The 12377-nt window shown below is 47.0% G+C and overlaps 1 protein-coding gene across 1 annotated transcript; it reads right to left on the bottom strand.

The window, feature by feature from the left end:
- Positions 1-1202: 1202 nt before the first annotated feature.
- LOC127307930 (auxin-responsive protein SAUR71-like) lies at positions 1203-2085 on the bottom strand. The gene has a single exon (XM_051338693.1). The coding sequence runs from the start codon at positions 1973-1975 to the stop codon at positions 1613-1615; it is 363 nt and encodes a 120-aa protein (XP_051194653.1). The 5' UTR covers positions 1976-2085; the 3' UTR covers positions 1203-1612.
- Between the last annotated feature and the right edge of the window lie 10292 nt (positions 2086-12377).

Here is a 12377-nt window from a genome sequence, read left to right as displayed (position 1 = left end):
GGAGCATTTCATCTCCTTGGCAGATTCTGCTTTAACCAGTATCCTTGCTATCTTCGCCCGGACCATCAACATAGCGTCAAGCTTGCAGCAGTGTTTGGGCATCTCTAACCGATGTACACAAGTTTAGAAGTAAACCTCCAGAGAAAACTTAAGAGGAGTAAAAGTACTCCTCTAACCGAAAGCGGTTTAGTAGAAAACTTAAAGGAGCAAATTTAGTGATCACTGCAAAATTTGATCAAATTTGACCGAATTATGATCGATTCAAACTGAATTTGAAATCTAATATTTCATTTAGATTAATTTGTAGATATTACACCCAAAAGTCGAGCGAAATTCACTAAATTCGACCGAATTTGACCTAAACCAAAAAAAATTGCTCACCGCAGACGTAGCCGTGGAGCCGGAGGTTCTCCAGGTCGTAGGCGTACGCGGTCTGCTCCGGCGACTAGAAGGAGCCGATGCACACCTTCCGGCGGGTGTTGCGGTCGGTTATCTTTGCGACCCAAGCCCCCCACTCCCTCTGACGCACGCCGCGGTAGACCGGTGTGGCCGACACCGGCAGGTCGAGGGTGCCGACGGAACGGGGCTGCCGCCGGCACCTCGGTGGCGCCAATCAGAGGGAGAGGGGAATGGTGGCAGGGAGCGGGAGCCACACGGGGCTGCCACGGGTGGCTGCGGCGGTGAGCGTTGGGTATGGGTGGCATAGATGGTCGGGGTAATGATCCTGTCACTTTGGGGTGTGGTGGTAGCGGCTTGGGGCGTTGGTGGTCGCCGGAGGTGGAGGAGAGAACGAGAGGCCGAGGAGGCAGTGTGAACATGCCAGGGGCGAGGAATCTTTTACTCCTCCGAGAAGTGGAGAAGTAAAAATAGGAGTCAGCGACCGCGGTAAGTAAAATATTTTTGTACTTTAGTTCGGTGGTGATTAGAGAAGTAAAACGGCATCTTTTACACCTCTAACCAGGTTTTACATCGGTTAGAGATGTCCTTAGTTAACTCACGCCATCCCAAAATGCAATGCAATGAAGTGCACTAAGAGCAACCAGAATACAACGTTTCAAAAGTGATAGGTCGGCATGCTCCGTAAAATTTAAGTGAAATTCCTGCGTTTCATTTCGAACGGATCTGGGCCAGAACTCTGATGACAACTGAAATTCAATAGAGACAAGATGAGGAATGTCGCAACTCGCAACAATTTGTAGAAAACTAAAAAGTTGCTATTACCTCAGTAAAAATATAGCATCCTGGAACCAGCTCAGGATTACATGTATGGTTAACACTGAAGAATACCTCAAAATGCCTAGGAGGACAAATACACTCTCAAACTACCTCACCCTCACACTCGCACATAACACTGAAATTCCTAGAACTAGAAGGGGTGAAAAAGGTACGCCTATTAGTTCTGTTCTTCCATTCAGCTCAAGGTTGCAGTAAGAAAAAAGTTACTGTACTACAGAGCTGGAGGAGGAAACGCCGAAATCCCCATCCTATCTTCACTCCAGCGCCTCTTCTTCGGCCTGCCTCTGTATGTGCATGGAAATTCTGCCCAGTGGTCCGAAGGGGAATGAAGCACAGAATCTCCAGCGGCAGCCAAGGAAGGGCGGAGCGGAGGGGCCTAGCACTCGGCGGCGGCGGAGGGGTCGTCGGAGGAGAGGCGGAGGAGGAGGCGGCGGAAGTCAGCGACGGAGCAGGGGATGCGGAGCGCGCCGGGGTGGCCGTACCCGTACTCCTGGGCGGCGCGCGTGAGGAGCGCCGCGAAGGCTGGCCGGCCCAGAAGGTCCGCGCGCACGGCGAACCGCTCCACGGGCCCGCCCTCCTCGCCGACGCACACCGGCACGTGCCCCTGCGGCACCCGCGCGCGGCCGGAGGGAGGCGCCTGCTTCGGCGCCCGGAGCTGGCGGTAGGCCGCCACGGCGGAGGCGGTGGTGGAGGAGTCTGCCGCGGCGACGAGGGAGAACCGTCTGAAGATGCGCTTCATGGTGGCGCTGTGGAGATGGAGGCGGCGGGAAGGAGAGGAAAGATGGGTTCTTGGGCGTCGGCGAGCCGGAGAGGGGCAGTGGGCAAGGTCAAGGCGTTTGGGTGGAACTGGTGCGCAGCGCTCCTCCGTGCTTTATAGGGGGTAGTGCTCGTTGCCACTATTTTCTGCCATTAATTTTTTATTTATTTCCTGGTAATCTTTTTTTTAGAACTATTTTCCTGGTAATTTGAAAGCAGCTGGCTGATTTTGGGCTAAATGAGCCACCCTTGTGGTCCGATCGCTTAAGAAAATGAACCTGAGACGTCCTATCATTACAACAAAAAATCTCTAGTGCAACATTTATTTGTGACTTTGTCACATCCGTTCGCGGCATTTCCTGTGGTGTGTAAAAGTTACGAATTTTCTTGTAAAAAATTAAAAATACCAATGTAGGAAAAAAAGAAACATTTATGTAAAAATTCCCATTTGGTTTCAGCAAATGTGGTAAAAATGTGTCACTTTTGCCAACAAACAAAACCAACTCATTGAACAAAAAGTGCATAGAGCCCTACGTTTGATGTTGCCAATTAATAAAAATTTATATGGACCGATAATTCTATTAGTATGTCAAATTTGATGCATTTCCATAGAATGTTTGAAGAAAAATGATTAAAGATCAAATGACATGAAGAGAAAGATATGCATTGAATTTTTCCATATCATTGATTTGAAGACAATAATATTCAAGCATAATCATGTTATATCTTATGTGCCCAAACTGTTCCCAAGACACCTCATATTATATTATTTTGGAGAAGGCCGATTTTTGTGGCTCATGAAGCTTCATTGAGCTTATCTTTTAAAGAAACCAAAATTGACATTTCAAAGCTTCAAAAGAATCCTTTTTTTAGTGTGGATACATACACATGTTCTCGATATATTGGCTAAGTTTTGGCAAATATATGTCGTATTTTTGGGCTCAAGAAATATGGAAAATATGAGGCTCTACAAAGGAGACTCACGATTTTTCCCCAAGTTTTTCTTTCTTGTGTAGATCATATATTTCAACTAAATTTTCATGCTTGTACATAGTAGATATGTATATGTAATCTTGTGTTTCTCAGAATATTTTGCAGACTTAAAATATATCATTCCAATTTTTTTAAATAACGAGGCCACTAGAACCGAGAAGCTACAATGAGTTTTTCCCATTCGCTTGCTAGTTTTGCTTTTTTATTTCCTTTATCTCGAGAAAATTGTAGAAATTCTCTCGCAATTAGGCGAAGTTATTGTTTTTCTAAGGGTTTTGCTAGTTGAGAACTAAGCTCGTGCTTAGCTAGGTTCTATACCGTTTGATTGCATATTGATTTATGCATATGAGTTGAAACTTGCAAGTTTAGTTATAACTTAGTTTTTCAGTTGCAAGTTGGGTTACAACTGTGATCTTTTTGATTATAATTAAAAACACAATTAAGAAAAATGTTCTGAACCGTTTGATTTGCTTTGCTATGCGTGCTAATTGAGATATAATAATACCATCCAACCGAGAACAAAATTAGTTCTCAGATGACACTAGAAACTAAACTCATCCATTTTCTAAAACTTTGTTCTAGTTGTAGAGAGTTTTTGCAACTATGATTACTCACCCCCATCCAATACGACATCATTCAATGTATTTTTCTCGGTGCCATAATCGCGGGGCAATAAGTGCAGTGTGACGCTTGTTCTGGTTCGGTCCATGTTGTAGGAGTACGTATCCTATGAACCCAACGAACTGGTATATATACCCGCTGCACATGCCCCGAGCTGACCATTGGATGTGAAACAAAGCGACTAGATGTTGCCGTTAACGTTAGGTGATAGCACATTTGCAAAACGATCCCATACGGTCTCTGAATCATCTAAGTGGTCCTTCCCAACCTAATTCTAAAATCGCATCATCTCTTTCCCCATCATGTCTTGTATCTGTACCAAATGACAGTGCCATGAAACCTAGATTGAGAAAATTCGCCGCAATGTTCTCTTTCCCTTGAGGTTTGCGGTATGTATAAGACATATATTGAGCTCGGATGGTACAGGAGAGGGCGTCAGAGTAAGGGGTGTTTGTGCACGACACCTTGCGCCATGGAGCTTGGAGGAGGATGAAGACCGTGTTGTTGGGACCGAGCATGACGCCTGAGGCGGTGGCCGATGGGAGAGGACGACGAGTACTCGCGCGAGAAGTTTTTGCAGCTGGAGGGCTGAACTCTACCGGCGGCGACTAGCGTGCCACGTGCGGCCATGGGCAAACACCAGTTCTGTGAGCAACTCATTTGTGTTTCCACCCAATTCTGTGAGGTGTTGAGGTCTGTTTCGTAAATGTTCCAGCATGCCAACTACTACCTCCATCCCTAGGCGTAAGGTTTATATTTTTTTGGAAAAGTCAAACGAAGTAAAGTTTGACCAAACTTTTAGAAGAATCTATAAACAAATATGATATTTTGTAGATATCATATGAAAAAATATTTCATTATCTATCTAATGATATTGATTTTGTACTTTTCATGTTAATGATTTTTGATAAAAACTTGATCAAACTTGACATAGTTTGAATTTCTGAAAAAATATAGGCCTTAAGACTTGGGATGGAAGTATTAGTAAGTAGGTCTTGTCCCTTTATTTACTATTTGACGGCTCAGGTATCATGGGTGCACCAGTTCGTTGGGCTCATAGGATACGGTTTTCATGTTGTAATCCTTTGTCCTTAAATAAGTGGACGTTTAGCCATTAATTTTATCTTTGAAAGGGTGTACTTCTATATCCATAAAATAGCAAAAATTGTTTCTCTCTTATTGCACGAAAATCAAACCAATAATATTAATCACATGTTATTTTCATTTTCTACATGCACTTAGCTTACTGGAGGTGATAGAATTAGAGATAAGAGAGATGTTGGTTTGTATCTTCTCAATGTAATTATCTCCTCACTCAATAATCCCCGAGGGAGTAGCAACTAGCTACACAACCATTAAGGCAAGAAAGCACGCAGGGTACGCGTATGTGAGAGCAAACAAAACCAGCGCGTATATCTTTGCTGAACCGTGTGCATGCACTCATGCAGGTATCTTGGGTGGTACGACCTCGCATGGGCATGCAGGATACGCGGCTAGTTGCTGATCTGCAATGCATGCCGAGGATAGCTCGGAAGTTTCCCACAAGTACGCCACGGACCTGTCACTCTGAATTTGTGATGTCCACCCAGCCCTGTGTCCACCTAGGCTAGCCTTTGCCTGGTCATCCTTCCCACTCGCAATCTTTTCACGAAAAATCAAATTGTCATGAGGCCTACGTGAAAAGATAAAATGTGGTTTTAAACCATCCATTAATTAAAAAACTCGGGTGTCAGTGAAGTATGCCTGGTATTTTTCTGAAAAAAAAATGGAGTCAATTTTTTTTACTACATAGTATGTTTTACTAAACTGAATCAAAAAATTTACTTCATAATATGTTTTAGTTTATTTTAGCATCAAGTAATATGCATCGGAGGAAATACCTCATTCAAGATTTATCAACCGGCCTAAATAATACTCCCTACCACTACGGGAGAGACGCCGTCGGCCGACGGCCCCGCACCGTCGGCACAGGTTCTTCCACCGTCGGCACCTTCTATGCCGACGGTGACCGTCGGCGTCTGAGCGTCGGCACAGTTCGCGTCGGGGACGGGGCACCCACCGTCGGCACAGGACGGCACCGTCGGCACACACGTGTACCGACGGCTGGACGGTGGCCGTCGGCCGTTACCAGCGTCGGCACAGGACATCTCGCCGTGACGCTCCGGCCGTTAGCTGCCACGTTGTGCCTTGGCGCCAAACACGTGGCCATTCGAGCTGGAAAAAACGCGCGAACTGGGCCGGCTGTGCCGACGGTGTCACCGTCGGCACAGACCCTGCCATTTGGCGCAGCTATGGGCATGTGTCGACACCGTCGGCACAGCCGGCCCAGTTTTTTTTTCAGATTTTTGCCATTTTGGCTCAATTTGCTCAGAAAATCGCACAAAATGCACATATTATAACATTGAATATCCAGTAACATATATAGCACCATATAGCACAAAGATATCACCGTATAGCACCAAATCTCACAAATATAGCATCAAATCTCACAAATAGCACAAATATAGCATACAAGACCATGGTACATACACGGGATCCACTACAAAGATGGAGCGTGTCATCATGTGCTAGTACAATGTAGAAACTATGGTGGTGCACCACCCGGCGGACCCGAGTACTGATCTAGCTCCGACTGGGTGAAGCGAGGCCGCACTACTTCGACGGTGCTCGGGGAGGTAGAACCACGACGAGAGCCACCGGAAGCAGAACCATGCCGAGGTTCGGCAGAAGCACCAGGAGAATGGCGACCGGGGTGCATCGGCGTACCACAAGGAGTGTCGTTCCCGGATTCTCCCAATCCCTACATGTTGGAGGGAGTTAGCAACTTAGCCATGTCACACCAAGTTAGCAACTTAGCCAAGTTAGCAACTTACCGGGGTCAACTGACGCTGACGCTTGTACATGCAATAGAACTCCTCCTTGGACGGGAACACTGGCGTCGGCCCCGGATGAGGTGGCTCTGGGAGTGGTTCCTCTCGCACTCCAGTCATCATGAACCGAGTGAAACTCTGCAAGAAACGGGAGAGATAGCTCAGATTCAAACATGGGGACTTATGATGTTTTGCAACCATAGAGATTGAAACTTACCGCCATCTCGGTTGCTCGTCCACCGGACATAGGCATCTTTCACAAGGTCATGCTCCTTAATCTTCTCGAGATACTCCTCGTAAGCTACCGCATAGGCCTCCTCGAGCTGAATCTACAATTTCAGAAATAATGCGTCTCATCAACATAGCCATTCAGAACAAGAGTCAAAACAGAGGATGAAAGTGTGGATGACTTACATCTACCTCTACCCGAGAACGGCATGTAGTCCGCGAGGAGGTAGCGTAGGCTGCCGGGAGGGGAGGGTAGCCTTGATCTGCGTGAAGTTCCTCCGAGGCTTGAAACCCCCAAAGAAGGCAGCAGACGTCCATGCGGCTGGCCGGACCCCGCCAAAGATCATCGCCACCTCGTCGACCGGCTCGGTCATAGGGTCCTCCACCTCCGGATGGAGCTTGGCGTACTCCTCGCAAAGATCTTTCCTTGTTCTCTTTGGTCTTGCCGTAGTACATCTCGTGCGCGGGCCGAGGCTCGTTCGGACGGGGCGTCACCAGCTTCATGTGCGTCCACGCTTCCATCTCACCAAGTTCCCTCCCGAGCTTCTTCCCCGCATCACAAAACAAATGTTATGCATATCATCGAAAATCAAAAAATGCAGCTTGTTCCATTTTTATATGTACCGTACGCTCCCGATAGCGATCGGTGCTGCTGCTCCCGCAGTGTGTGTTCCCTGATTCCCACGGTTGGCCTTGTTCCGTCGCTCACGGCCTTGAAATCGGGGTTTTCTCCGACCCAATTCTTGACCAACTCCATGAAGGCGGCCCTCTTATTATTATCAGCCCAATGTGGTACAACCTGCAAAATCAAAACTCATTTGAAGAACAAACAATATAGTTGCAAGTTAGCCGCAGTACATAGAATCGCATTGACAATTACTTACCGACATGAAGTCCTCTATCTTCATAGCCGGGGCGAGTCCCTGCACAATCTCAGGCTTTGTGTACCTTACGCCCGCTCAAAGCATAGAAGTGGCCGATGCACGTGATCCTCTGGTTGTACCACCGCTGCCGTGTCAACTTCCGACACATGTTACGGAGCACCACGTCCGCCTCTCCTTATGCTCGCCGCCACCCTATAATTGCGCTGCAATCAAGCATAACAGAAAGTGTGAGAGGCATGAGTTATCACGTCGGGGTTATCAACTACATATGAACGAAACCCAAAGAGTATGCATTACGTACCCAAAACTTCTTGATCACGGCGTCGGCGGCGGAAGTAAAGCCAGGGTAAGGCGCTATCTCAAAGTCTTCCCAAGTGTAGGCTAGCTTGGACTCGCCCCCAAGGACCGGAGTGTACATCCCCGCCAGCATTTCCTAATAGCAGCTCCAATCAGACTCCCCGGCACGCGGACATTCTTCCCCGTGTATGTGAAATTCCTGCACAATTATCAAACATTAGAAAATGCTAAGTGTCATAACGAAATGAAATCACCTTATTACTTACTCTATCTTTCCGGGACAAGGAGCCACTTCTCATCCTCCGTAGCAGTTCCTTACTCTCATCGGGAACCTGCGCTTCCCCACGAATCCGCAACTTCTTCGGAGCCATCTCCGTCGAAGCCTCCTCGTCCCTAGACTCCTCCTCCTCCTCCCTAGTGTCCTCCTCCTCCTCCCTAGTGTCCTCCTCCTAGTCCATAGACTGTGAAGCCACTGAGCCGTAAGCGCAGGGAATGTCGGCTAGAAGGAGCTGTGCATCCCCCTCGTCCTCCAGCTCGTCCTCCCCCTCGTCCTCCAGCTCGTCCTCCCCCTCATCCTCCGGCTCGTCCTCCGCCTCGTCCTCCCCTCGTCCTCCCCGTCCTCCGTCTCGCGTCTTCGTAACGCCGGGTGGGAACAATGGGTCTTCCACTCCGTCCGGAAGCACCCGGCCCCGCTTCCGCCGATGCATCCGATCAAGCAAGGAGCTCGATGATGCCTTCCGTCCGCTCATATTGGGCAATTACTGCATAAGAAAAGAGAAAATAATTAATAAGCATGTTGAAAATGAGTAAACACTAAGCATAATGACAAATATAGGTACTAAGCATAATGAAAAATGTAGGTATTAAGCATAATGACAAATGTATGTATTAAGCATAATGATAATGTAGGTACTAAGCATAATGACAAATGTATGTATTAAGCATAATGATAATGTAGGTACTAAGCATAAAAGACCCTCACCATTCATCACCACTCTCATCTCTAGGCATTGGGTTCTCAGCCTCACTATCAAATTCAAAGATCATATGAGTATTCATGGTCGGCATTGGGTTCCGGTTGAGTCTCGACAATGTTGTCTTTGTTCGCATGGCGCTTGGTGAGCATAGCTATGTCCTTCAGGTCCACCACGGTCTCACCACGCATTTGTACATCGTTGTGGAGATCCCGAAGACCTATGTCTATTTGAAGAGCCCCGAACTGCTCTTCCTCTTGATAGAAAATTCCCTCATATGTTACCGGGTCAATGTTGTTGTAATCGTCCTCGGAGGGATGGGTAGCTTACCATGTGGCGATACACTGAACACGACTTCCCAGCCCATGAGTTCCTCATTCTCGACATGGGTAGGACAAATAATAAACTTGCTTGGTTTGGTGAGCCACAACATAGATGTCGGATCCGGCGTAGGTGGTTGTAGGCCTAACTTCAACTAAACCAATGGAGGGTGCTTCTCATTCCACCGTGTGGGTCAAACCAAGGGCATTGGAACACAAAGTGCTTGAGTTCTATGTTTGCGTTGTTGAACGTCAACTCGTATACCTTTTGTAACCTTCCATAGTAATCAAGATCATCGGCTCCGCGGGTGTAGACCCCAGTATTTATTGTTTTTGCATTAGGCCGGTTCTTCTGGTGAAACTCCGTATGGAAGCGATACCCATTTACATCATACTTCTCATGCGTATGGACTCTATGGTTAAAACCCTGGGAAACGCATCTCAACTCATCTGTCATCTCAACGTTGGGATCAGCTCCCTACAAGTTCAGTTCAGATTATTTTGTGCATTAGTTACGTGTAATAAGACAAGTCACGGATTGCAAAGTAAGAGGAACATTTGAGAAATTACTTTTTCATGGAACCAGTTCACGAAGCTTTTATTTAAGGGCGGAGCACCCTCTTTCAGAAGAGTGTACCACTGCGTGGGAGTGGGACCATTTCGTCCGGACCCCATTTCATCATGGAATTGGCTGAAAGGAGAAAATACGTATTAGACCAAAACCAAGTTACTGGTTGCAAAGTAATTGGTTCATCATTTTACCTCATGAAATCGACCACTTCCTCCATGTTCATAAGCACGTAAAGCATTATGCAATCCTTCTCTTCTGGCGAAATGTTCTCCACTTTTGAGGCACCGGCCTTGCCACCGGGATATTTGAAGAGCAAGAGCTTTGGGTCACGCTTGGGCTCATCGGAATTGTACCGAGCGACCGGGTTATGCTTAGTGGGCACATCATTGGCATAGTACATTGTCGTGGCGTCTGCCATCTCATGGAGGAGAGTTGCCTCAGCTATGCATGCTTCAATCTTATTTTTGTTTCCACATTTGTACCGAATATATTTGAACTCCCTCTCAATACAAAACTGCCAACGATATCGCACCGGTCCCCCAAGAGTGCCTCGTTGGCGAGATGCACGATGAGATGTAACATCGGAGTGAAGAAGCCTGGGGGAATATCATCTCTAACTTGCATAGCATGTCCGGCACTTGCTCCTGCAGCTTCTCAATCAACTCGGTACATATCTCGCTAGCACAGACCGTGCGGAAAAAATGGCTCACCTCCGCAAGCACTCGCGTACATGATCGGGGAGATACCCTCGAAGCATCACCGCATCAGCCGCTCAATCCATATATGATAGTCGTGACTCTTGAGCCCGTTTATTTTTCCTGTAGCAAGATTGACTCCCTTACTCATATTCGAACAATAACCATCAGGAAACATCACGTCATATTTGAGCCACGTAAATGCCTCCTTCTTGTCGGCGCTATTAAGACAGTACTTGGCATGCGGCTTTAACCAACCTTTTCGATTGCCCTCAGGAGGCTGCATGTGTAGAGACACCCTGTCACATATCTCCTCAATATCGACTCTAGCTGAAACATTATCCCTTGACTTGCCTGGTATGTTGCAGCAGGTGTTAAGGAATGCCTCCCCACAATTCTTTTCGGTGTGCATCATATCAATATTATGGGGAAGTTCAAGGTCCTTGTAATACTCGATCTCTGTTATGCCTGCTATGTGAGTCCAGTTGTGCGTTTTACCATATCCCTCAAATTGGTGGCCGGGTTCCTTACTAGGCTGGAGAGCACGTAGCTCAGCATCAACAGTTGCACCATTGAACTTTGGTATTTCTTTATGTTCAAGCACAACTACGCCTTTCGTGAAGTTTTTCTTGTCGATCTGAACCGATGCCCTGGATCGAGGAACTTGCGGTGTTTATCAAAGGCAACATATTTGTGTCCAGCTTTTAGGTGCCTGAATTCTAGTTCGTGCTCGCACACCGGGCATGGAAACTTACCAGCTGTACTATGCCCACGTAATAGGGCGTACCCGGGTAGGTCATGCATCGAATAGTGGAACCAAACTTTCATGATGAAGTTTCTCTTTGATGCTCGGTCGTATGTCAATGTACCGTGATGCCACGAGTGGTGCAAATCATCCACAAGTGGTTGCATTAAGACACTCAATTTCTTCCCTGGATATTCAGGCCCTGGAAGGATCATCGACAAGAATATGTTCTTCCTTTGCATTACGACTCCAGGAGGGAGATTGAGCGGAATAACAAACACGGGCCAGCAGCTGTACGCGGCAGTCGACATACCATATGGGTTGAATCCATCGGTTGCTATCGCAATTCTAACATTCCGAGCCTCACTTGCCTCATTTGGGTGCTTTTCATCGAAGTGCTTCCATGATTGACCATCAGATGGATGTACCATGGGTACCCGTTTCTTCTCGTCCTGCAATCTTATCCCGGTCTTATGCCATGTCATCTGCTTGGCAGTCTCCTCGAACATGTAAAGCCGCTGGATTCTTTTGATGAATGGGAGATAACGAAGAATCTTTATGGCTACTTTTGTCTGCCTCTTCTGACCATTGCCTACATCTACCTCATGATACCTAGAGTGACCACACTTGGCACAAAGATTTGTCATCCGCATAGTCTTTCCAAAACAAAAGGCAAAATTTTGGACAGACATCATATGTTACATAATCCATTTTCAATGCTTTCAAGATTTTCTTCGTTTCGTACATGGTCTTGGGCAAGCAATGACCTTCAGGCAACATGTTACCTACTGTGTTCAGAGTCTTTTCAAAGGATGCTCGAGTACTCTCAAACATGCACTTGTCGGCTAGCAACTGCGTGATGCCATCAAGTTGAGACATTTTTGCACCCGGGTATAGAGGCATCCTAGCTGAGGCCATCATATCAATGAAGGCCCTCGCGGTTGGCTCAGGTTCCTCCTCTGGAAGTTCCTCCGGTTGTGGCGGTTCCTCCGGTTCAGACTGTTCGTCCCATGGTAACTCTGGCATGTCAGCATCCCGAAGATCATCTAGCAAGTTTAAGATGCCATCGTTCTCATTGCCATCGATCCGCTGCCGCATCACCTCACCTCTATCACGTTTGTGCCGAGAAAAGTCGACCGGCGGGTCGTAGTCACGCATATACCCATTCCACCAAAGGTGTTTAGTCA

The sequence above is a fragment of the Lolium perenne genome, chromosome 6, assembly GCF_019359855.2.
Source record: "Lolium perenne isolate Kyuss_39 chromosome 6, Kyuss_2.0, whole genome shotgun sequence".
Classification (NCBI taxonomy): domain Eukaryota; kingdom Viridiplantae; phylum Streptophyta; class Magnoliopsida; order Poales; family Poaceae; genus Lolium; species Lolium perenne.
The sequence above is the reverse complement of the archived record's forward strand: the minus strand, read 5'-3'. Positions and strand labels throughout refer to the sequence as shown.